The sequence below is a fragment of the Myotis yumanensis genome, unplaced genomic scaffold, assembly GCF_028538775.1.
Source record: "Myotis yumanensis isolate MYYU_CA2020_CCGP unplaced genomic scaffold, mMyoYum1.0.hap1 SCAF_1, whole genome shotgun sequence".
In the NCBI taxonomy this organism is placed as follows: Eukaryota; Metazoa; Chordata; class Mammalia; order Chiroptera; family Vespertilionidae; genus Myotis; species Myotis yumanensis.
Genome location: NW_027223752.1, coordinates 79,910,126 through 79,936,933, shown reverse-complemented (window position 1 = coordinate 79,936,933; position 26,808 = coordinate 79,910,126). Strand labels below are relative to the sequence as shown.

Genomic DNA, 26,808 nt, shown 5'->3' with positions numbered 1-26,808 from the left:
CGGGGTGTGTGTGTGTAGGGGGGGGGTGGGGGAGGGTGGCAGGCCCTAACCACTGAGCCAAACCGGCAGGGCCCAATGCAGCATTCTTGACAGCGTTTGTCACTGGAGGAATGTGAACATTTTTTCTTGGCGTCTAATTGGTGTATTATTATTATTATTATTACAGTATATGACTTATTTTAGTATATCCAGAAGATTGCTGCCCTGTGCAGGTTAGTAAAATTCCAATAAGAGTGAACACTATATTGAAAAGTAACTTAAGAGTGTATTTAGTTTTACAGATGTTTTAAATGGAAGCGTAGCATGGAATAGTATTTATAATAACCGGTGAGTCTTGATCTCATGATAAAAATACCTGCGTTTACACAGTTTTTCGTGCTTCATAATGGTCCATCACTTGGGTGGATGAGGTTAGTTTCCATTTAATAGTATCAGGTTACTACGACTCTGTAGGCGAAGAATCTGAGAAATCAGCATATATGAAAAACCTCAAAGTACTTTGCAGTAAAGGATGGCTGAAATCAGTTCCTGGACTTTTCTGTCTACCAAGTGTGAGAAGTAATACTGACATATCCTAGCAAACTAAGAATGGGTAATAAATTGGGATTTTTGTTTATGTGTTAAGGAATGACAATAAGCACTAATTTAATTTTTTATTTGTACTTTGTAAACTTTTCTAAACTTTCCCCCCATGTACATATTATTTTTTATTTTACTAAAATTTGGAACCACCTGCGTCTTCACTGTTTCATTAATTTTTTTTCAAGGCCTTTGTAGTGGTTTACACAAAGGAGCACAATTAATATGGTTAAGTGATTAAAATCAACACAATATATTAAGTGTAATAAATGCAAAAACATTAATGTACATTATTATAAAATTAAAACATGGTTTCTTTATTTGTTATTTATTTCATTTTCACTGCAATTTGATTTATTTGACCTTTTCATTTACTGCTTGTTAGGATTCATTTCAGAATCTGGGACCTCACTGTATATTATGTCTTTGTGTGACGACATGCTGCTTTGTAATTATCGAAAGTGTCGCATCAAGCTCTCTGGCTATGCGTGGGTCACTGCCTGCTCTCACATTTTCTGTGATCAGCATGGCAGCGGTGAGTTTAGTCGTTCGCCAGCTATCTGCCCAGCTTGCAACAGTACCCTTTCTGGAAAACTAGATATTGTCCGTACAGAACTCAGTCCATCAGAGGAATATAAAGCCATGGTACTGGCAGGACTTCGACCAGAGATTGTGTTGGACATTAGCTCCCGAGCACTGGCCTTCTGGACATACCAGGTTAGTGCTTAGGCTAGTTTCTTTGGAGAGTATGATTTGAGGTATATGTAGAAATTTCTAATGTTTTTCCTTCACTTGTGTTTGTATTTATTTTTTTATGAATGTATGGAAAACTTTCTTTTTAATACATTTTTTTCTTTAAAAGTAATATATTTATTGTTGAAAATCCAGAAGAAAGAACAATTTAAAAAACAATAATTCCATCACTTAGAGATAATTATTGTTGATATTTTGTGTATTACTACTTTTATATATATAAATATGTATTTATATATAAATATATATTTTTATCTTTACAAAAAAAGGATAATACCACACATACTGTTTTTATGGCCAGTTAAAGTTGATGATATATTATGCCTATTATGAATATTTTATTAAATATTTTTAAAGTAAGCATTATGTAATTATAATTTTAATGATTGCATTGTATCATAATTTATTTCCAAGTTACTAAAAATGCTTTGATGAGCATTATTAATATCAAATTCATGTCTTTAATTATTTGCTAAGATTAAATTCCTGAAGATAGATAAATCAATTTATTTTTAAAAAAATATATTTTATTGATTTTTTACAGAGAGGAAGGGAGAGGGATAGAGAGTTAGAAACATCGATGAGAGAGAAACATCGATCAGCTGCCTCCTGCACACTCCCCACTGGGGATGTGCCCGCAACCAAGATATATGCCTTTGGCCGGAATCGAACCTGGGACCATTTAGTCTGCAGGCCGACCCTCTATCCACTGAGCCAAACCGGTTAGGGCTAGATAAATCATTTCAATGTTCTTTAAATTGCAGTATTTAAACAATATAAAATGTTTTTTAAATTGCAGTATTTAAACAATTTACACATTGTTTTTTGTTAATTCTCACCCAAGGATATTTTTCTTTTTTAAAAAAAAAATATTTTTATTGATTTCAGAGAGGCAGTGAGAGGGAGAGAGAGCTAGAAACATCAATGATGAGAAAGAATCATTGATCGGCTGCCCCCTGCACATTCCCCATTGGGGATCATGGTTCATAGGTCAACACTCAACCACTGAGCCATACCAGCTGAGCACCAGAGGATATTTTTCCATTGATTTTTAGAGAGAGTGGAAGGGAAGGGAGAAAGAGAGAGAAACATCGATGTCAGAGAGACACATCGATTGGTTGCCTCTTGCACGCACCCCAACCAGGGCCAGAGATAGAGCCTGTAACCGAAGTACATGATCCTGACCAGAATCTAACCTGGGATCTTCAGTCCATGGGCTAGGGCTTAAAAAATATTTTTATTGATTTCAGAGAGGAAGGCAGAGGGAGAGAGAGAGATGGAAACATCAACGATGAGAGAGAATCATTGATTGGCTGCCTCCTGCAGGGCCCCACATCAGGGGTTGAGCCCGAAACCCAGGAATGCACCCTGACCGGGAATCAAACAATGACCTCCTGGTTCATAGATCGATGCTCAACCACTGAGCCACACCGGCTGGGCTAAATTGCAGTATTTTTTAATTGCCCTCAAATTAGGTTATATCAGTGTGTTCTATTACGAAGTATATGAGGGTACTTGGTTCTCCATACTTTTGACTTACCAATTGGATATAGGTAGGTTGGCTGTGGGAGCACACTGACCACCAGGAGGCAGCTCTTGCATTGAGCATCTGCCCCCTGGTGGTCAGTGCACATCATAGCAACTGGTCAACCAGTCATTTGGTCGTTCAGTCCTTCAGTCACTTAGTCTTTTATATATATAGATTAGTCTGTGACTTATCTTTTATTCTCTTGACATTGTCTTTCACAGAGCAGAAAATTTTAATTTTAATGAAGTTTAGCTTATCAATTCTTTCGTACATTTTGTCTTTGGTGTTATATATACTAGTAAAAAGTCACCACCAAACCCAAGGTCATTTAGATTTTCTCCTATGTTATCTTGTAGGAATTTTATAGTTTTATATTTTACATTCAGGTCTGTGATCCATTTTGAGTTAATTTTGTGAAAGGTGTAAAATCTATGAGTAGATTCACTGTGACCTAAGTATATTGCTGGCTATTGCCCAGAGTCTCCTCTCAGTTACTTGCCTTGTTGGCCTTCCCATTATGGCTGCATGCTTTCACAAAGCCAACGAGAGAGTGTACTAACAAGACAGATCTTATATTCTCATGAAGAGACATCTTGTAATTTTTTTCTGTGTTTTAGTTACAGGTCTCCCATCCACACTCAAGGAAGGGAATATACTAGTAAATACCAAGAGACAGGAATAATTGGGGGCTATCTTATAATCTGTTCTTTGCACTATGATTTACTTAAAACATAAGATTATATTCCTTTTTTAAAAAAACATATTTTTATTGATTTCAGAGAGGAAGGGAGAGGAAGAGAGAGATAGAAACATCAATGATGAAAGAGAACCATTAATCAGCTGCCTCCTACACACCCTCTACTGGGGATCAAGCCCTCAACCCAGGAATGTGCCCTTGACCTGAATCAAACCTGGGACCCTTCAGTCTGCAGGCCAACGATCTATCCACTGAGTCAAACACGCTAGGGCAGATTATATTTCTTTTTTTAAATTTTTTTATTTTTCAATAAATAATAGTTTTTATTAGTAGATATAGTATATTCCTTCTAGTTTAACAAAAAAGCATCATCATTCCCCCTTCCTCCCCCTCCTACCCTTAATCCCAATATAATTTTTTAAATTTTATTTTATTGTTTAAAGTATTACAAATAGTAGTACATATGTCTCCTTTTTTTTCCCCATTGACCTTCCCCCAGCCTCCCCTACCCCCCGGTACATGCCCTCAACCCCCACCCCCCGTGTCTTGCGTCCATTGGTTATGTTTATATGCATGCATACAAAAAATTTTTGGACTACATGTCATTTGTAAAAGTTAGACAAATGCTTACTTCTTTTGTTGGTGTAATAGTAGTGGTGTGATAGTATTCCTCCAGATTTTTTTATGCATTTAGTTACATAACATATTACTTTCTATAATAATCATCCTATTGTACACCCCGATTACTTCTTAACATGGTTCTAAATGTTAATAATACCCCAGGATAATCATCTTTCTTTTCTTTTTGCATTTGTCAAGTTTTACAATATATAAGTTTTATATTTATTACCTTAATCTTTTTTTCTCCTCTCTTGGGACAGGTACATCAGGAGCGTCTCTATCAAGAATACAAATTCAGCAAAGCTGAGGGTCATCTGAAGCAGATGGAGAAGATATATACTCAGCAAATACAGAGCAAGGATGTAGAATTGACCTCTATGAAAGGAGAGGTCACCTCAATGAAGAAAGTGCTAGAAGAATACAAGAAAAAGTTCAGTGACATCTCTGAGAAACTTATGGAGCGGAATCGTCAGTATCAAAAGCTCCAAGGCCTCTATGATAGCCTTAGGCTACGAAACATCACTATTGCTAATCAGGAAGGTAACTTTGAACCATCCATGATTTCCAATTCTGGTATTTTTGGCTTCCCATTAGGTAAGGAAGGACATATAATTATCTAATATTTGTTCTTTAAATCAGTGATTTTTCACATTGTGTTCTGCATGGCTCCAAGTAGTTAGTAGAGACTCCAAAGGCTGAGAATGGTGATAGGCTCTAGATTCTTGATCCATATCTCATTCTGTACATCATTTATCTATTATCTTTTATCTATTATATTTGTTTATGTTTAAGTTACAGCTTCAATTTGAACAGGAAGTAAATATCTTCAAAATAAAATTTCACAAATTGCTGCTTTAAATGAAAAGCTATTTAATTGCAGTAATAATAATAATATTAGCTGCCATTAATTAATTAATTATTATTATTATTTGTTAAATTGATTTTTAGAGAGGGAGGGAGGGAAGGAGATAGATAGATAGATAGATAGATAGATAGATAGATAGATAGATAGATATCAGTTGCCTCCTATAAGTGCCCTGACAACTGGGGATTGAACCCACAATGTAGGTATGTGCCCTCCGGGAATCAAATCCATGAACTTTTGGTGCACAGGGCAATGTTTTAACCAACTGAGTCACACCAGTCAAGGCTAAAAATGTATTTCATTGTGTCAAATTACTTTTGGTGATGAGGTCATGGCTGTAATTGGAAATTGCATCACAGAAGAAGGTACAGTATTTATACTGTAGTCAGGGGGAGGGATGGGGACCATCATGGTCCTTTTCTTTATTTAACATTAGGTTTATATTTTATTTGTCTTGTATGAATTGAGTTCTGTTAAAATATTTATTGAATGAATTTTGTCTTTTTGGTTTTAAAAATTTGTAAGTAAATAGATGCTTAAGTTGTCCCCTTCTTTCCCCCCTAGGGAACAAATCCAAGTTTCCTTTGGACAGTACACCAGTTCAAAACCAGGGTGGTGGAGACGGAGATTTTCAGTTCAGACCATTTTTTATGGGTTCTCCCACAGCACCTGAACCCAGCAACAACTTTTTTAGTTTTGCATCTCCAAGTCGTGAATTAGAGCAACAGCAAGTCTCTAGCAGGGCCTTTAAAGTAAAAAGAATTTAATACACTTTACAAAATGTTTCTCTGTTCACTTTTAGTGATTTCATTTATCAAATAATCTTTATTCTAGATAGGAGTCACCAACCTCCCTGTGCTACTAAGTTTTGAAGTTGTCTTCACATATTCAATTTTTAAGAAATTGAGTGCCAATGAGGAGTGGCTTTAGAGTCTGGTTCTTTTTTTTGTTTTCATTTAAAGCATGAGCATTTTATTAAACTCAATTTCATTGTGAACTGTTGAGTTTTTACCAGTAGTGGGAAGGTTATAATATTATAAGGTGCTTTGTAGATCACAATTTGTTTCTGTCTGGGCATTTCTCACTGAGCTATATGTTTATGCATATGTATAAAAGCACCTATGTTATATGTCTGCATGTCATTTTGGAGTTTGGTATTTATGCATATATGTATATGCATGTTCCTTTATATTGATATTTTGCTATATTTTCCAGTATATTTATGAGAAGATTTAGTTCTCAGGAAATGGTAATGTATGTCTGTAGTTTGTTATTTGGGTGTATACATTTATTCCTATATATTTACATATTTGCCCTTGCATTAACTTGTTTGGAATGTATGTGCTCATTCAGTGAATGAGAGTATAATTTGATGTACATATGATCAGTTCTTATTTCTGTTTAAAATAATTTACATTGATAAAGTTATTTTGTAAAGTTGAGTTTTTGCCATTTATTTAAAAATAAAATTATTCCTTTACTGTTTTGTCAGCTGTTGTCTTGGGTTTATTTATTATTTTTTATTAAATATATTTTTATTGATTTCACAGGGGAAGGGAGAGGGAGAGATAGATAGAAACATCAATGATGAGAGAGAATCATTGATTGACTGACTCCTGCACTCCTCCTAGTGGGGATTGAGCCTGCAACCTGGGCATGTGCCCTTGACCCGAATCAAACCTGGGACCCTTCAGTCTGAGGTTGACATTCTATCCACTGAGCCAAACTGGCTAGGGCTTGGGTTTACTTATTTAGTAATGCACTTCTATCATAGAAAACTTACAATATGATATTAATCTCAAGAGGTTATATTAAGATACTTCAAAAAGTTTAAAATTGATTTTAGAGAGCAAGGGAGATGAGAGAGAGAGAGAGAGAGAGAGAGAGAGCGAGCTCATGAGAGAAGGAGAAACTTCTATCTTTTGCCTCTAGCACTCACCCCGACTAGGGATGGAATCAAAACCTGGGTATGTGCACTAACTGGTAATTGAACCTGCCACCTTTTGGTGAATGGGACCAGTCTTCAACCAACTGAGTCACACCAGTTAGGGCTAAAATACTTTAAAAAATGTATTCCCTGTTTGCCTTTATTAAATAGCATTTTTGACAGATAACTTATTTAACTTATTTTGTGGTATAGACCACAAAAGAAATTTGAAGGACACTTTTAGTAACTATGTCCTATTAGAGGCAAGACTTGAAATCATACTGGTTGGGGGGATAGAATGTCTGGGTTCTAATTATGGCCTTTTTGGTTATGCACATTTGAGTTTAAACTTTCTGGGCTTTTGTTTCTATATCTGTAAAATGGGGGATTGAATTTGATTATTCAGTAAGCCTTTTGTAACTATCAAGTTTTGTGATTTATTCTTATTGGTTTGGGAAGAATTACAACGAAATTATACTAAATGTCAAATCCCATTGATTTTTAGGTAATAAATCATACTGAGATAATTTGAGGATTTTTTGTTGTTGTTGTTAATCCTCACCCAAAGATATTTTTTTCCATTGATCTTTTAGAGAGCTGAAAGAAGGGAGGGAGAGAGAGAGAGAAATATTGATGTGAGAGAGACACATAGATTGGTTGTCTCCTGCGTGGGCCTCCACTGGGCCAGGGAATGAACCTGCAACTCAGGTATGTGCCCTTGACTGGGAATCAAACCCACGACCTTTTAGTCCCAGGGCCAACTCTCTAACCACTTAGCTACACTGGCCAGGGCAAATTTGATGATTTTTTAATATTTAGTCATTATAGAAAGGGGAGTAAATACCCCTTGCTTTACATAATTGAATAGAAAGCAATTTAGGAGTTTAGACTAAAATCTCTTCAAAAATATTTATTTTATTAAAGTTTAGTTGACATACAATATATTAGATTCAGATGTACAAATAGTGATTTGACATTTATATATCTTACTAGAGCCTGGTGCACCAATTTGCGCATGGGTGGGGTCTGGTGGCCTGCCCCCATCTGGTACATTGGGCCTGGCTGGCTGGGGGGAGGGGACACAGGAGGTTGGCCAGCTGGCCCCGCCCTTGATGGGAGGGTTGGGGGAGCGATTGGGGCCGGGTTAGCAGAGGGGGAGGGAGGGGCCTCTGGCTGTTTGGGGTCTAAAGTGCACTTTCCCTTTCCACTAAATACTGAAGACTTTAGCTCTAGTAGTTTCCCCTGACTAGAACTGAAACAGAAGATGTCTCCCCAGAGCAGAGTGGAGCAGACCAGCACAGGCCACAGCAGATGGGCACAGAGCAGAGCTGACTAGGAACGGAGGAGAGCTGTCTAGCTGGAGAGGGGCCTGGCTCCAGGACCACCTGGCCCCAGGACTACCTCACCGCTGTGCCATGCTGTATTACAATTGAGCTGTTTTGCACTGAATAAAGTTTCCTTCTTTACCACACCCCAAATTGGGGATTCCTGTTGGCATTGAATTGGTGCCAAAGACCACTTGTCTGAGAAAGAAGGTTAAAAATCCCGACTTAAAAGTTTTAAACCCTGGCTGGGTAGCTCAATTGGTTCGAACATAGTCCCAATATGTCAAGGTTGCAGGTTCCATCCCAGTTCAGGGCACATACAAGAATCAACCAATGAATGCATAAATTGGTGAAACAACAAAGTGATGTCTCTCTCTTACGCCTCCTCTCTCTCTCTCTAAAATGAATAAAGTTTTAAAATGTCCCTCCCTATTTCATAGTAATCACACAGATTTTACAGATTACAGTACAAAGTATTTTTCTTCCATACACAGTTTTTAAAAATATATATTTTTATTGATTTCAGAGAGAGAGGAAGGGGGAGAGAGAGAGAGAGAGAGAGAGAGAGGAAGGGAGAGAGAGAGAGAGACATGGATGTGAGAGAATCATTGATCAGCTGCTTCCTACACGCCCCCGACTAGGGGTCAAGCCCACAACCCAGGCATGTGCCCTGACCACGAATTGAACCATGACCCCCTGGTTCATGGGTCCACACTCGATCACTGAGCCAAGCCAGCCAAGCTCTGCCTTGAACTTTTGTTTCTTCCTGTAGATTCACAGAATCAGTCTGGAGTACAAAGCTATAATTAAAACTAAACAGTAAAGAGAAACTTTGTTAGGACTATTACATGCAACTTTTAAAATAGTTACTTATTATTGAAAAGTTGAATATATTCACATGGTACAAATTCAAAAGGTACAGAAAAGGCACCCGTCTCCCAGCCACTGGCTCCCCCTTTCTGGAAGCAGTTATTGTTGCAGGTGTCTTGTGTCTCTTTCAGAGAGAGTCTATGTGGAAGTAATTTTTTAATTTAAAAATTATGCTTATTTTTGAGTAACTAATACATGTACATAACAATAAATTCAAAAGTGTACATAGTGAAATTTTCTTTGCCTACCAACAACTCTCAGTCCCCCTATTTCCTTCTCCAGAGACATTCATTGTCTCATGTATCCTGGATATATAGTCTGTCAATAAGCATTTTTAGTGCATTAATATACTAGTATATTAGTGATGGCTTTCATACTACCCCAAATGTAGTAGATTTATTAGGATAGTGTGTTCAAAATGATAAAGTTCCTCATACATAGAAAATCACTGTAAAGGTGTACTACATTTCCTTCAAATTTTAAACTTGTAACACAGGCATCTACTCTCAACCTGTCTTCTTTTTGGGGGTATTATAATCTGGGCATAAATAAGTAGGAAAAAATGAGACAAAAATATACAGTACATGCAATTAGCCGAGGACAGATTGTTTCTAGGATTTTGGAAATGAAGTTTATGAACTGTAACGTGGCATCTCCTTTGCTCTTTAGGCATTGGGTTAAGTTGGTTAGGAGCGATACCCTTCCTTGAAAACCAGCTCGTCTACTTAGGTGCAGGCAAGCCTCCAGCGCCCTAGATGTCGCTGTGGCTCCAAGATGAGCGTAGGTATGAGTCTCTCTGGTAATAAAGTTGGGGGCGGAGTAGCCGAGAGTGGCCAGGAAACGATGGCTGATGAAGAGGAAGAAGGCAAACAGATCTTGCAGAAATTGCAGGTGGGCCCGTAGGATAAAACCCGAATGCGCTTTTGTTATCGGGAGAAGCTGGGAGCCCAGTTTATGCAGTACCTGCGAATTCTGTGGCACCGCCTGGACGCCGCGTGCGTCGGTGTGGTTACTATAACAACTCCCGAAGGCGACGTCGCCGCGGGCCAGGGGAGCGCTCGGGCCAGGGGAGGCGCGCGGCCGTGTGTTGGGACCTCCTGCTGCTGACCTGACTTAATTTCAGTCCTGTGCGGAAGATGATTTGTTGCTCCTAACTTTATTCCTGCACATTCGTATGAAGCCTTTTTTACCCCCTCGATTCACCCATAACAAATAGCGTACACATGTTTATGGCAGATTTCCAGGAGCTGTTTTGATCCCCACAAAGGCCGTTTCTCACTTCTCTGCTTTGAAATTGGCAATAACCACAGTAAAGGCTTGCGCCGCATGTGTCCTGGTTAATCCTTTTAGTACTTAATGGTTTTGTTATTCTTTGGGATCTGATGCAGAGGGGACCAGACTCCACCCAGTCCGCAAGTGACTGCAATTTTGAATAGGGCTTGTGTTTTGTACTAGGTAGGTAGGTAGGAGCTAACTCCCTGACTTGACTCTATCTTTCTTTTAATGACCCAAGATTTTTTTCTTAAATCTCAGAAACTCAGTTCTTTGTGTTATAAAACAGCTTGTAATTTAAACATTAGACCTGTGACAGGCTTGTAACTTGCTTAAAGGCTCTCATGCAAAAATTTAAACATTAGTGAGATTTTGTTGTGGTTTTTTTTTTTTTTTTTTTTTTTTGGAGCAGATTTAAATGATAAACACTTTTTAGAATGTGAGCTTTACTGCCAGTCGACTTGGATTAACTGAACTTTATTTCCTAGTATGACTGGCTGAAATATAGAAATATTATTAGTGTGTATATGCTTGTGTGCATGTCTGTCTATCTGTCTCTCTCTCTCTCTCTATATATATATCCCCATTCAAAGCTGTTAAATCGCATTGTTTACCCATATCTTCAGAAAAAAATCACTCCTACTGTTGTGGAAGACAACCTGCTTCCCTATTTATAATGGTTTGGCCCTCTAGCAACTTCAGCGCGAAATTATAGCTAATTTGCCTACAAATGTCAGGTGGTCAAAATAATCTGGTCACTCAGAGTGTGTGTGTGTGTGTATGTGTGTGTATGGAATAGAGGAGAAGAAAAGAATAGTGATATTGCTATCCATGGGAATGGTGGCAAGCTTTGATTTCATTCTTATAGACATCTTAGGGTACAAGGGAAAAGTGTATTTCTCAAAGAGTGTTTTACAGACCATTTTTATTACAGTCATCTAGAATGCTTGTTAAAATGCAATATTTTGAGTTTTGCTAAAATTACTAAAATCAGAATCTCTGCAGGCCGGGTCCTGGAAATAATACACACAATAAAATTTGAAAGGCACTGATGCACAGGGTGCTGGTCCATTCTCTTTGTTCTGGGTAGGCTTTTAAATTAAGTATAGGACATAAGTATTTGTTAGAGACAAGGATTATTCTTTAATTCATTCAGTTAAGTCTTGTCTGGGGTTCTCGCCACATAATCGAACCATCCTTGTGTTTCCTAGGAACTGGTGGATCAACTCTATTCATTCAGAGACTGCTATTTCGAGACACACAGTGTTGAGGATGCTGGGAGGAAGCAACAGGATGTGCGGGAGGAGATGGAGAAAACCCTGCAGCAGATGAAGGAAGTAGTGGGTATGAGTTCCAAAGGAGCATGCAACCCCTTGCCCATCACTGACATGTGATAGGGTTTTTCTCTTTCTGTGTACTCTTGGATATCCTATTTGTGGCTGCTACAGCATGGTACAACAAAACATTACCCTTGCAGGATGGTAACCTTTCAGTCCTCTGATTTTCCTAAAGTTTGATTATAGTAAATGCCATGAAATAAAATAACATACTTGTTGCTTGAACTGTTACAGTGATCTTCTTAACAAACCTTTCTGCCTCTAATTTTTTTTTTACTTCCAAACGAACTTACTTTATGACCGTGGCCATTATCTTTTTAAATCATTACTTAAAGCATTTAATTTTATCCTTTTGTCTGCCTCTTTGCTCAAGTGTCTTCGAAGATTGCTACTATTGAATGGTTGAACTCTAAACCCCTTCACCTGGTATTTAAGTCTCCATTTTCTGACTCTTTTTTCCCCCCTACCCTTATCTCTGACTGCATACTTACAGAGGAAGTTTTTATTTCATTCAGATTGGATCATGCATTCTCCCATGAACGTGGCACATGGTTTATGCCTTTTTTTGTTTACATCATTTTCCTTCTTGGAGGGTCTTTTTTTCTTTTTTACCTTTTAAAGCCCATTCATTGGTTGTATGCACATGTTTTGACTGATTTTTTTTTTTTTTTAGAGAGAGAGCGCAGAACAGAGAGGGATAGAGAGCGAAACATCATTAATTGGCTGCCTCCTGCATGCCCCCTACTGGGAATGGAGCTTGCAACCTGAGCATGTGCAATGACTGGGAATCCAACCAGTGGCCTCTTGGTTCATGGGTCAATCAATCTCTGAGCCACATCGTCTGGGCAGCACATGCTCCTTTTCATTGTTGTTTTAATTTTCACATATATGCTTTGTCCTCTCCACTAGATTGTAAGCCCCTCAAAGGTAAGGATAATGCTTTCGTTGTCACCTCATTATATAACATAGTTCTCTGCCTATGGTAGGCTTTCAATAAGGGATTTGTTCATAAAGATTTTTCCTCAGATATTTTATTTCTAGAGCTGATGTGGGGTTATTCCTCGAGAGAAAGTGTTCTGGTCTTATCTGTAAGACTGCATGGGTTTTTCCACTTTCCTGTATCTTTTTCCCTTTCTCCTAGGTTCTGTCCAGGGCAAAGCACAGGTTCTGATGCTAACTGGGAAGGCACTGAATGTGACTCCTGACTATAGCCCTAAGGCTGAGGAGCTTTTGTCAAAGGCTGTGAAGTTGGAGCCCAAGCTGGTGGAAGCCTGGAACCAGCTGGGGGAGGTGTACTGGAAGAAAGGGGATGTTGCAGCTGCCCACACCTGCTTCTCAGGAGCCCTCACCCATGTGAGCTGACCACTGTCCCCTCAGAAAACACAGATGGGATTTCTTTGGTTCTGTGAATTTCCCTAGGATATGAATACCAGAGTAGAACTGTATTGGAATGAGGAAAAAATAATCATTGAGTAAGGGAGGGGGAACAGACCTTAATGAGGAAAACAGGGATAGGGGACTGAAAAAGGGAGAAGATGATGGGGTCAGGTTCAGGGGTAGATGAAAAGTTATCAACCAAGTTGATCCTTGTAGATGTGAGTCTAAGATACACATGGCAATAAGAATTAAGATGACAAAACAGATTTATCTATTAGGTAGATCTGCTATGTCTCCTGGACTTGGTAGAGTCGCCTTGTGAGGTAGGTGTCCTCTAGAGCCCAGTGGCTCAGCCTCCCCAGTCACCTGAGTTGGGCACTCCTGGTGTGCCCTTGTGGGAGCTGTGTGCACTGCCCTATTGTAGTTGAGCCTTGATTAATGTTGGTGACACTGAGAGGGATTGACCCCAGGTCAGTTGGTTGTGAGAATTGGCTGTGACGATAGTGGAAGAGCTGCTGTGCAGGAGCCAACCTATGGAGAAGGACTTGCTTCAGTGGGGCTTTGGTGCTCACCAAGTCTGCCCCTTGAGTGTGTCACTTGTGGAGGTGGTAAGGTTGTAATCTGGTGTGGTTGAAGCTGACCACCAGGTACACTGGCTCTGGAGCCTCCTGGGAGGTGCAAAGTTAGCCACTGCCTGTGCCCTGCCTGGGGCCACGCAGCATGAGCTACAAAGCAATCTGCAGATGGCTGCTACTTGTGTTGGGGTTGGAGGTGCCCAGGAGAGGCCAGGCTGTGAACCAAAGTGTGCTGCTGCTAGTGCTTGCCTGGGGCCACTTATTGAGAGGTACAGGGCATGCTGAGGCCAGCTGCTGCTTGTTTGAGAGATTTTAAGAAAGACTGAAGCATGAGGCAAGAGAGACCAGTTGTATGAAAGGCCACTGGAAATGGCTCACCTGCAAGTAGGGAGGGGCAGGGGTCTCAGAGAATCACCACAGCAGGGCAAAAAGTGTGAGCCAGATTGATGGAGATTCAGAATTGGCACCTGCCTGTTGGCTCTGTGCAGAGGAAAAGTTCAGCAAGGGAACACTGGCCTCTGCCAGCACTTCTGTCTGTGAGAAAGCTGTCCCTCCAGCTCTTGCTCTGATTCTAGACAAATTAGTTCCCTCCCCAAATGTCCCAGGTTCCTTTCAAGCTGCTGCTCTAGTGATGGAGCTCAGAGGAAGTGAGTGAGTCTGAGTAAGTCTATGTGCAGGCCCTTTAAGAGGAACTGTCTGGGACTCCTACAGCCTCCCTGTCATTCAGCCACATTCCCCACTGATTTTTATAGCCAGAAGTTGTGGAGACTACTCTTCCAAGCACTGGAACCCTTGGCTGGGAGACCTGGTGTGGGGCTGGGTTTCCTCACTCCTCAAGGAAACCTCCACAGCCATGATATCTCTCCCGATTTTAAATTGCAACATGTGTGTTTGGGAACAGCTGGTTCTGTGATTCCGTCCCAAGTCTCTGTCCCTCCTACCACGATGTGCTTGAGCTACCAAGTCTTGATGTGCTTCTTTAATTCCCTAGTTTTAGGACTTCCATTCAGCTAGATTTCAGGTGGTTTTGGATGGTGGTGGTTCTGTATTTTAGTTGTAATTTTGATGTGGTTGTGGGAAGTGACAAGTCCTGTGTTTACTTATGCTGCCATCTTGACCAGAACCCCTGATGACAAAACAGATTCAGAAGAAGATGGGGATAGAATAGATCTGGAAAGGGGAACTAGAATCAGGAAGGTTGAATATGTGTCTTCTCCATTTGCAGTGCAAGAACAAAGTCTCCCTTCAAAACCTGTCAATGGTGCTTCGCCAACTGCGGACTGACTCTGGAGATGAGCATTCTCGCCACGTCATGGACAGTGTCCGACAGGCTAAATTGGCTGTGCAGATGGATGTCCACGATGGCCGCTCCTGGTGTGAGTGCTCTCAAATATCTCCACCCAGTTTCTAGGGCAGTGGTTCTCAGCCATGGCTACACACCAGAGTCATCTGGAGCCTACCTATGGAGTCTGCCTCTAACTGTGAAGCCAGGGCATCTTTGTTTTGAAGAAGCCTGAAAGGTATTTTGTTGAACCACTATTCTATGAACCCTTGGATCTTTTCACTCAAGAGAGGAGTTTTAATGTTTCCACATAAGCAAGGCAGAGCTGTTCACCTTTCTCCTTTAGGTCCATGTTTGCCTCTTTATCCCAGCGATCAGATGCCTTCAGTATACTCCTCAACTGGGGATCAAACCCACAACCCAGGTTATGTGCCCTGTCTGGGAATTGAACCGGCAACCCTTCAGTGCACAGGTCGGTGCTCAACCAACTGAGCCACTCTGGCAGGGCTGTGCCAGGCTTTCCAATAGACTTTTCAGGGTGATCAAAACAGGTCGTATCTTTTTAAAAAAAAAATTATATTTCTTTTGTGAGATTTTATTTATTTATTTATTTATTTATTTATTTATTTATTTCCTCACCCGAGGATATATTTCCATTGATTTTATTTATTTATTTATTTATTTTTTAATATTTTTTTAAAAGATATTTTATTGATTTTTTACAGAGAGGAAGGGAGAGAGATAGAGTTAGAAACATCGGCGAGAGAGAAACATTGATCAGCTGCCTCCTGCACACCTCCTACTGGGGATGTGCCCGCAACCCAGGTACATGCCCTTGACCGGAATTGAACCTGGGACCTTTCAGTCTGCAGGCCGACGCTCTATCCACTGAGCCAAACCCGTTTCGGCTTCCATTGATTTTAGAGAGAGTGGAAGAGAGAGAGGGAAGACAGAGAGGAACATCGATGTGAGAGAAACACATCGATTGGTTGCCTCCTGTACGTGCCCTGACCAGGACCCGGGCCAGGGAGGAGCCTGCAACCAAGGTATGTGCCCTTGGCTGGAATTGAACCTGGGACGCTTTGGTCCGCAGGCCGGCACTCTGTCTACTGAGCCAAACTGGCTAGCGCCGTATCTTTCTTTTTTAAAATATATTTTTATTGATTTCAGAGAGGAAAGGAGAGGGAGAGAGAGCTAGAAACATCAATAATGAAAGAGAATCATTGTTGACTGCCTCCTGCATGCCCCCTAATGGGGATCGAGCCCATAATTGAGCTTGGGACCCTTCAGTCCGCAGGCTGACACTCTATCCACTGAGTCAAACTGGCTAGGGCAAACAGATCGTATCTTAAACGCTGGCTCGGAGATGCTCCACCACTGTTTCGGTTTTTTTTCTTCCCTTAGGTGGGACAGGATGGCTAGAGTGGGTTGGAGTTGGGTATTTCCTTTCTTCAGGTAGGTTAGGTTCTGGTTAACTAGTTTCTCCTGAGGGCCGTCCTTGTTTACTTTTGTTAAGAACAGAGTGCTCTAGCACATCTCAGAATGTTCCTTTTTTACTCCCTCTGCTAGAAGCATGAGGGGATTCTTTCATTGACACTTCTGGGAATCTGGTTAGCTCCTGGAAGTGGATCTCAAAATATTGGGGGGCCCCCTTTATGACTGAGACCCCTGTATTTTTTAACTCCCAGACTTGTGCATGCTGAGCCTCCAGTAATTCATCAGTTACAGTTCAGGTTCTCATACTCCAGCACTGTTTCCTGTGGCAGCTTGTGAGCTTCTGTTCCGTTACACCACACTCCCTGTATTCACCTGTCTGTCTCTCCAATTTGGGGGGCAGTGGTTTGCCTGGTGTTGTCTCCTCTGTAATAAATCCAAGAAGAGTTGTGATTTTTTTCTGTCTCTTCAACTTTTTTTTTATGATGATGGAGTGGTGACTTCCAAGTTCCTCACATGCATAATGTAAACCCTGTGTCTCTTTTCCAGATATTCTGGGGAATGCATACCTTTCTCTTTACTTCAATACTGGCCAGAACCCTAAGATCTCCCAGCAAGCCCTCAGTGCCTATGCCCAAGCAGTAAGTATTTATGGTCGCCCTGCCAGATGAATAGAGGCAGAAGCAAGGGTGTTGTTAGGTCTTCCTTGTGGCTCTTTAGCAAGCAGGATGGGCACTGTTTGCTGGCATCCAATGTGTGGGTTTTGCAAAGCTGTGTCTAGAGAGGCGACATTTCTGCTTATCCCCTGAGTATTAGTAACCACTTGCGGTGTGGTGCCTTAGTGCTAGATAGCTTCTTGAGCTGTCTAGACTTTTTATAGGCATGTATCCAAATCACAGGGCCCATGCCAACATGTTCATCTTTTTAAATGGGAAAAAAGTCTATAATAATAAAAGCATAATATGCTAATTAGACCAGATGTCCTTCTGGATGAAGCCCTGGCTGTGAGGGCCGAGCCTCTTGCATGAATTTCGTGTATCAGGCCTCTAGTATTAAAATAATGCTTATTAAATTTGTGTGCATATTTTAAGAAAAATTAAACCTAAATCTTAAGTATAAATTAAGTGCTATCCCCAGATTAATCATTACATACTATGGCTTTGGATTTCCCACAGGCTAAAATAAAAAACAGCATACAACCCATTCAGCATCACTTCCTAGGAGCTATCGCACTAGAGCTCGTGCTTTGCTTAAGCATTCAGGCCATTTTTAATCAGTAACCATTTGCACTGGGGTTTCTTCAGGCCTTGACTGCCTGGTTGCTCATTGAAAGCTTCACATTGGTTTTCTGAGCACTTTTTAGTTAGGCCTTATACTCACCTTTCTTTGTTTGCCATATATATATATATATATATATATATATATATATATATATATATTGATTTCAGAGAGGAAGGGAGAGGGAGAGAGAGATAGGAACATCAATGATGAGAGAGAATCATCGATTGGCTGCCTCCTGCATGCCCCACACTGGGGATCGAGCCTGCAATGTGAGCATGTGCCCTTGACCGGAATTGAACCTGGGGCCTTTCAATCTGGAGGCTGACGCTCTATCCACTGAGCCAAACCAGCTAGGGCTCATTTGCTGTCTTGCTTCTCTTGACACAGAATTGCTTTTTAACTTGCTGTTACTTATTTGCTCTGTATGGCAAAATAAAGAATACAGCTACCTTATATTTATATTTGCAAGTTAAGGACTGTCCTTTTTTCAATCAGGGATCTTTTAGGCAGAGGAATTGTTTTTTACTCTGATTTCTTAATTTGGTTAATGTTTATATTTTAAAGAATAATATGGTTGTATGTACTTCCTTTAAAATTTTATATTTGGCTTCTGCTAAAGAGTTGCTTTTAACTCTTCATTTCTTCACCCAAGCCTGCATTTTAAAACATATTTGAACCAAGCATTTAAACAGTTTTAATTCCTGCTGTTTGTGTTTTTGCAATGTGCCAGGCAATGAATAGAGTTTAAAAAAATAAAAAAATAAAATGAGCCCTGGCTGTCCCAGTTTGTTGGAACATTGTCTCTTACACCAAAAGGTTGTGGATAAAATAAAATGAACATAGCCATAAACATCATCAGCAGTTTCTTCACAGCACATTTGTCTACACTGTCATGTGGTTTCTGGCCATCTATTTAAATTAGAGAATCAGATTTTACTTCCAGTGTGTGTTTTAAGGGGATATACAACATGATTCTGCCCATGTCTGGAGCTGGGCTCATGGGCAGAGGAAAAGCATTAAATTGACATAATTTCTTTCCTAGGCTTTCCTCATTTATACCATCATCTCACTATTGAAAATTTTTTTATGACAGTGCTTTCATACATTTCTTTCTTTATACTATTGTATAGATAAATTGTAATCATTTTTAAAGGTTCACACACATACAAAACCCCTAGCATCCTGAGGTTTTAGGGGCTGTGTAATGTATCACACAAACAATGACTATATGTCAATGTGGGTATAGGTAATATTTGACAAGGAAGAAACTTGAATATTTTCAGGGAGAGGAGGTTAGGACATATTGGGCATGGCCATCCGTAAGACTGAGACAGGATCCACTGATGATCTTTTTATCCGGCTGTAGGAGAAGGTTGACAGGACAGCCTCCAGCAATCCTGATCTCCATCTGAACAGGGCAACGGTAAGACCTGTGGCTGTGGGGTGGAGGTCATCTGAAAGTCAAATAAATTTAGGTCTTAGCCTGTGAGGGTAATTGAGTATTCATAGGAACAAGGTTGGGTACAGACTGTAAGAGAAAAGTAACAGTAAAATTATTTCTAGGAAGAACTAGCTCAGTTTAACTTCAGTAGCTGGTGGGTGGAAGTTGGGTTCTTTGAAATGACTCCATCTTTGGGGTTGTGATTACCGTGGTTAGGTAAAAGGATGTTAAGGTGTTACCATCTCTTCAGGATGTTCATTGTAGCACAGGAAAAAAACAACTGGGTAAGAAAACAGTTTATTAGGTTTCTAATCCGTTATGCCATTACTTCCCCCCAGCATAGTTTGTGTTAAAAATACTTATAATTGGGAGGTTTTGGGTTCCTTCTTATGCAGTTACATAAATACGAAGAGAATTATGGGGAGGCCCTGGATGGCTTCTCTCGAGCTGCAGCGCTGGACCCTGCCTGGCCGGAACCCCGACAGCGAGAGCAACAACTCCTGGAATTCCTGAATAGATTAACCAGCCTCCTTGAGAGCAAGGTAAAGATGTCTAAAGGCTGAATCCTACTTCTTTATTCTGCTGTACGTCAGTAAAATAAGACTAGAATAGGCTTTGGTAGTAGTGACTCTATAGAAGTGGTAGGTGGGAGGTAAGGACTAGACCAGCCGTGGGCAAACTACGGCCCTCGGGCCGGATTCGGCCTGTTTGAAATGAATAAAACTAAAAGAAAAAAAGACCGTACCCTTTTATGTAATGATGTTTACTTTGAATTTATATTAGTTCACACAAACACTCCATCCATGCTTTTGTTCCGGCCCTCCGGTCCAGTTTAAGAACCCACTGTGGCCCTCGAGTCAAAAAGTTTGCCCACCCCTGGACTAGACTCTCCAGGAGAGTGACTAGTTCCTAGTTTCTAATCTGTTTCCCCTTCCTTGGCAGGGGAAGGTGAAGACCAAAAAGTTGCAGAGCATGCTGGGAAGCTTGCGCCCAGCCCATCTAGGCCCTTGTGGTGATGGGCGCTATCAGTCAGCCTCTGGGCAGAAGGTGACCCTGGAGCTCAAGCCGCTGAGTGCACTGCAGCCTGGTGTGAACAGTGGTGCTGTAGTCCTGGGGAAGGTGGTGTTCAGCCTCACCACAGAGGAGAAAGTCCCCTTGTGAGTTTGTCTTCGCCTTTCCTCTTTTTTATCCTCTGAACTAGTATTGCCACTTCCTGGCCTTTCTCTGATAGTTGGAGACAATTAGTGGTCACAGGTCAGTGAGTTCTGCTTCCCTTCTGTGACTGTCCCATGAGCAGGTATTGTCTAGGTATGTCTGACAATCTCTGTAGATTCTGTACCATTCATTTTTCCCTGTTTCAACAGATGTTTATTAAACATCTACTATATGTGCTATAGAGAATTAAAAAAAAAGAAATGTAAAGGACTCAAGCTAAGGGTGCTTATAGTCTAGCATTGGAAATGAGTTAAGACTGTTTATTTAGAAAATTTTTAACTCTTGAAAAATTAGGGTTTTTCCAGTGTCATCACTCCTTGGTCTTTTTTTTTTTTTTTTTTAATTTAAAAAATATTTTTATTGATCTCAGAGAGGAAGGGAGAGAGAGATAGCAACATCAATGATGAAAGAGAATCACTGATCAGCTGCCTCCTGCATGCCCCACAAGAGAATAATCGAGCCCACAACACAGGCATGTGCCCTGACCGGGAATCGAACCATGACCTCCTGGTTCATAGGTTGACACTCAAACCACTGAGTCACACAGGCCGGGCTCGCTCCTTGGCCCTTCACTCACTTCCAGGACCTTCTCTTTTGTTCCTTCCCAAACAGTCCCTGTTCTTGTCCTTGTCATTGAGGATTTGTTTTCCTGTTTTGACCCAGTAATTTTTCATTTCTTTAAGATTCAGTCCCTTCAAGGAAACCTTTCCGGCTTTTTGATTTCAACATTTCTCCTCGAGTTCCCATGTCCAACCATTGGCTTTACTGAATTAGCACAAGGGAAAAGTTATTCTAGCACCTGTCACAGTTGTACTGTAGGTGATGGTTTAACTGACTCCTGCTAGACTGCTAGCTCACATAGCTGGATTGGTGTTTTACTGCTAAGCACAATGCTTGACATATAATATTCAGTAAAAGTTTGTGGAATTAAACTAAATTGGCAGTTATGGTTAGAGAGTTTGATAAAGGTTGTAGTAGTTAAACTAATAGACCAGGAATAATGTTTCAATAATGAACATTTTGAGCTAGTTCATTATTAATAACTAGAGGCCTGGTGCATGAAATTCGTGCACTTGGGTCCCTCAGCCCGGCCTGCAAACTCTTGCAGTCTGGGAGCCCTCGGGGAATGTCCAACTGCCGCTGCGCTCGCTAGCTGTGAGCCCAACTCAGGGCTTCTGGCTGAGTGGCGCTCCCGCTATGGGAGCGCAGTGACCACCGGGGACAGCTCTTGCGTTGAGCGTCTGTCCCTGGTGGTCAGTGTGCATCATAGCGACCGGTCGTTCCGCTGTTTGGTCAATTTGCATATTACCCTTTTATTATATAAGATTGTCAAGTGGTCTCAGTGTGCATGTGTCCTAATTCTTGGCAGAGTGACAGATCGATGAGTCATGTGTATATATCTTAGACAAATGAGGACTCCAATGTCCATAGTGGATGATGGTACCTATCATAGGTTTTCTAGATAAGTTACTAAAAAAGCACTTGTTTATTTTATTGGTATTTAAAAACACCACTGTTTCTGTTCTTTCTTGCTCACTTTTCTTTTCTTTTTTTTTCTCTTCTCGAACCGGGCAGTACATTTGGCCTGGTGGACTCAGATGGCCCTTGCTGTGCAGTGATGGTGTATAACATGGTGCAGAGTTGGGGAGTGCTCATCGGGGACTCTGTAGCCATCCCTGAGCCCAGCCTTCGGCTTCACCGAATTCAGCACAAGGGGAAGGTGGGTGATGGCTAGGATTCTTCCTCACTTTATAGGCTCTGAAAGTGGGGCCAAGTTTATCTCTTAAAAAATATGTAAAGGGATGCATTCGTGTGTATGATATTATTTACATAAACATATATGTAATTTTTACTGAAAAGGAAAACTACTGGTAAACAGAAAGAATGACAAAAATGGACTGAATAGACAAAGAAATACTGTATGATATCACTTATATGTGGAATCTAAAAAAGCTGAACTTGTAGAAAACAATAGAATGGTGGTTACTGTCGAGTTGGGAAATTGGGGAGATGTTGTTTAAGGGTACAAACTTGCAGTAGATAAATAAGTCCTGGAACTCTAATGCACAGCACCAGTGATTATTGACAAAAATGGTATTATAAACTTTAAAGTTGCTAAGATCTTAATTGTTCCCACCACAAAATAGAAATGATAATTATGTGACTTGACAGAGGTGTTAGCTAACACCAGGATGGTCATACTACAAAATATGAATTATCAAATCAACATGTTGTATACCTTAAACTTACACAATGTTATAAGTCACTTATCTCAAAATAAATTTTAGAAGGTGGGGGTGGGAGGGTGGGATGGGAGTGATTCATTGGGGAACTTACATATGTAACCCATGGACACAGACAATAGACTGGTGAAGGCCCAAGAGGGGCAGGTACGGGGTAGAGGGGATTAATGGGGAAAAAAAACACACAAACAAAGGGGACATCTGTAATACTTCCAACAATAAAGATAAAGTAAAAACAAAACAAAACAAAACAAAAACAAATTTAAAAAAATGGACTGAAATATTGTCACTTAGGTATTACTGTTAACAGTTTGGAGTGTATACCTCCAGTTCTTTTCTTTTTGATAAATATGTATACACATGTTTATATGTATAACTTTAATCATGAATAGAATATTATGTGCAAATGTTTGTGAACATTTCCTGTGTTTTTAAACTTTTACAACATTGGTCTGAATTGACACATAGAAATGGTTATGAAGATGATGATGACTTTTAAAATTTACTGAACACTTAACTGACTGCTAGACACTGTACTAAGTTTTATTTCCTGCACTAGTTCATTTAATCCTCATAAAAACTCCTTGAGAGTAGGTATTTAACCATTTTTTTTTTACCATTTAGGTCAGGGGTGGGCCTAATCATGGATATGGACAGATATAAAAATATTTACTACGGTGCCATTGACCATTTCTGGCTCACTGCCTGCTTTTTGTATGGCCTCTAAGTTAAGAATAACGTCTGTATTTGTAAATCAAAAGAAGATGAAGAATTTATTATACAGGAAATTAAAAAATCAGTGTTCATAAGTAAAATTTTTTGAAACAGGTCACATTCATTTGTTTACTATTGTCTGTGGCTGCTTTTGCACTAGTGTCAGAGTTGAATAGTTCTGTGACAGACCTCATAATGCACAGAGCCTAAGATGCTTATTATGTGGCCCGTTACAGTAAAGATTTGCTGATCACAGATCCAGATTATTTCCAACTTTTTTTGCTGTTATAATATTTTTTTCTTTCTTTATTGATTAAGGTATTACATTTGTGTCCTTTCCCCCCATCCTCTCCCCTCCCCCCTACTCATGCCCTCACCCCCCTGTTGTCTGTGTCCATTGGTTAGGCTTATATGCATGCATGCAAGTCCTTTGGTTGATCTCTCTCCCTTACCCCCACCCTCCTCTACCTTCTCTCTGAGGTTTGACGGTTTGATCGTTGCTTCTCTGTCTCTGGATCTGTTTTTGTTCATCAGTTTATGTTGTTCATTATATTCCATAAATGAGTGAGATCATGTGATATTTATATTTCTCTGACTGGCTTATTTTGCTTAGCATAATGCTCTCCATGCTATTGCAAATGGTAAGAATTCCTTTTTTTTTTTTAAAATGTATTTTATTGATTTTTTACAGAGAGGAAGGGAGAGGGATAGAGAGTTAGAAACATCGATGAGAGAGAAACATCGATCAGCTGCCTCCTGCACGTCCCCTACTGGGGATGTGCCCGCAACCAAGGTACATGCCTTTGACCAGAATCGAACCCGGGACCCTTCAGTCCGTAGGCCGACGCTCTAGCCACTGAGCCAAACCTGTTAGGGCAAGAATTCCTTCTTTTTTACTGCAGCGTAGTATTCCGTTGTATAGATGTACCACAATTTTTTAATCCACTCATCTGCTGATGGGCACTTAGGCTGTTTCCAGATCTTAGCTATGGTGAATTGTGCTGCTATGAACATAGGGGTGCATATATTCTTTCTGATTGGTGTTTCTAGTTTCTTGGGATATATTCCTAGAAGTGGAATCGCTGGGTCAAATGGGAGTTCCATTTTTAATTTTTTGAGGAAACTCCATACTGTTTTCCACAGTGGCTGCACCAGTCTGCATTCTCACCAGCAGTATACGAGGGTTCCTTTTTCTCTGCATCCCTGCCATCACTTGTGATTTGTTGATTTGTTGATGATAGCCAGTCTGACAGGTGTGAGATGGTACCTCATTGTCGTTTTGATTTGCATCTCTTGGATGGTGTTATAATATTTCTATTATACTTTTATATCTACCCATATCCATGATTATTTTCTTAAATGCATTTCTAAGATAGAATCCTGGCCCTAAAGGGTATGCGGAAAGATTTTTGATACATATTGCCAAATAATTTTGTGGAAGGTTGCACCAGTTAATACCAAAAGTGAATGTAATTGTTTCCCTGTAGTTTTCTTCTTAACTCATTGTAGAAACCTTTGAAAAATTATTTGCTGATTTTATGTGAAAAATATATTGTTTGGCTTTGATTTCTTGATTATTGCTGAGGTTGAACATTTTATCATGTCTCTATTGACTATTTTTATTATTTTATTTAAAAAATTTTTAATTTATTTATTTATTTTTTTATTTTTTATTTTTTTTTTATTTTTTATTTTATTTTATTTTTTTTTTTTAAAATATATTTTATTGATTTTTTACAGAGAGGAAGGGAGAGGGATAGAGAGTTAGAAACATCAATGAGAGAGAAACACCAATCAGCTGCCTCCTGCACACTCCCCACTGGGGATGTGCGCGCAACCAAGGTATATGCCCTTGACCGGAATCGAACCCGGGACCCTTGAGTCCGCAGGCCGACACTCTATCCACTGAGCCAAACCAGTTAGGGCAATTTTTAATTTATTGATTGATTTTTAGAGAGAAAGAGAGAAACATTGATTTGTTTTTCCACTGATTATACATTTATTGGTTGATACTTGTATGCGCTCTGACCAGGAATTGAATGTGCAACCTTGGCATATTGGGATGACGCTCTAACCAACTGAGCTATCCTATTTATATACCTTTTATAAACTGATTTTTTTTTTGATCACATCCCCATATTACTATTAGGATATTTTTTAAAAATTGATTTGTGAGAATTCTTTAATTTACCTCTTTAGTTTGACTTAAAAGAGCCTCCTTCACCCTCCCAGTGATGAAGATCTTTTAAAAGCATGTTTTAAAGTACATTTGAACTGATGAAATGAGCTGATTCTTTTCTGTTATTAGGAGAATTTCTAAACCACACGTTCTGTTTCTTCTTCCTGATGTAAAGGGAGAAGTAACTTATATCTGGCAGGTTAATTTAGGGCCTTACAAACCCTTGACCTGAGAGTTCCGCAGCATTTCCACCTGGCTGGCTACTATGTACATCTAGTTGTAATTGTCAGCAAACACTGAGAAGGGCAGATTCTGTGAGAGCTGGTGGCATCCTTTTGTGCCAGTGCCAGGAACCTGTCTTTTTTGAAACTACTGGTACCTTCCCTGCTCCAGATTTTCCTTCTGAAGGTTAAAATCTTTGGAAAAATTATATCTCCTTTGTTAGCTCAGCTTTGTTGAAGGTGAGGTGGAGGTAAAGGGGGCATATACTAAGGGGTGAGAGAGGAGGAAATTGTCACAGGTGGTGTATCCCCTGTGTTGGAATTTGTTCCATCTTAGGGTCTGTAACGAACCTCTGTATGTTTGTCTTTTCTAGGACTATTCCTTTTCCAGTGTCCGCGTAGAGACGCCCCTCCTGCTGGTGGTGAATGGGAAGCCTCAGGGCTCCAGCAGCCAGGCTGCTGCCACAGTGGCCTCACGGCCACAGTGTGAATGACCTCACTTACCCTGCATGCTGAAGAGGGAGCGGAGGCACGGAGATAAGCTCAAGGGCACTCGGCAGCTGGACCAGCCGCATCCAGTGACTCGGCCGGAACGGGGGGATGTTTTAGATGACTTTTCCTTCCTCTGCCCTGTAAGACTCTTTGTGTCTTTTCTTTCTCTCCTGTTATCATGTTCTAGCTCTCTCTGGGGCCACACATTCTCCTGGTATATCTCTCCTGCCTCTTTCATTGCTCTTCTATGTTTTAGGCAAAGAGCATGGAATTGGTAGAAGTGTTGGGATCTTGCCATGGGACAGAGTCCCCAAAGTTCCTGTTCTTGCCTCCTTCCTGAGCCTCATGTGTACATATCATTTCAGTATTTATTGCTAAGGGAGGGGGCTTAAATTTATAATGGCTTGGTTTTTGAGCAATTTTTATTTTATTTTTATTTTTAAAATTTAGATTTATCCCCTTCTTTGGGGCTGGAAAAGAATTAAATTTGTTTGGAAAAAAATAATACTGTGTTGTTTGGCCTGCTTCATTCTCTCTAGGCTTGGATTCTTGGTTTTTAGGATCACTCAGGAAATTAGAA

General features: G+C 40.2%; 2 protein-coding genes across 2 annotated transcripts; both read left to right on the top strand.

The window, feature by feature from the left end:
* Positions 1-999: 999 nt before the first annotated feature.
* CCNB1IP1 (cyclin B1 interacting protein 1) lies at positions 1,000-5,810 on the top strand. The gene is made up of 3 exons (XM_070405832.1): positions 1,000-1,296; positions 4,439-4,772; positions 5,608-5,810. The coding sequence occupies exons 1-3, from the start codon at positions 1,000-1,002 to the stop codon at positions 5,808-5,810; spliced, it is 834 nt and encodes a 277-aa protein (XP_070261933.1).
* A 4,141-nt stretch (positions 5,811-9,951) lies between these two features.
* TTC5 (tetratricopeptide repeat domain 5) lies at positions 9,952-26,735 on the top strand. Its single transcript, XM_070425739.1, has 10 exons — positions 9,952-10,056; positions 11,649-11,781; positions 12,916-13,127; positions 14,952-15,102; positions 16,992-17,083; positions 19,090-19,146; positions 19,560-19,706; positions 20,107-20,321; positions 21,955-22,099; positions 26,111-26,735. The coding sequence occupies exons 1-10, from the start codon at positions 9,952-9,954 to the stop codon at positions 26,228-26,230; spliced, it is 1,377 nt and encodes a 458-aa protein (XP_070281840.1). The 3' UTR covers positions 26,231-26,735.
* Positions 26,736-26,808: the final 73 nt, after the last annotated feature.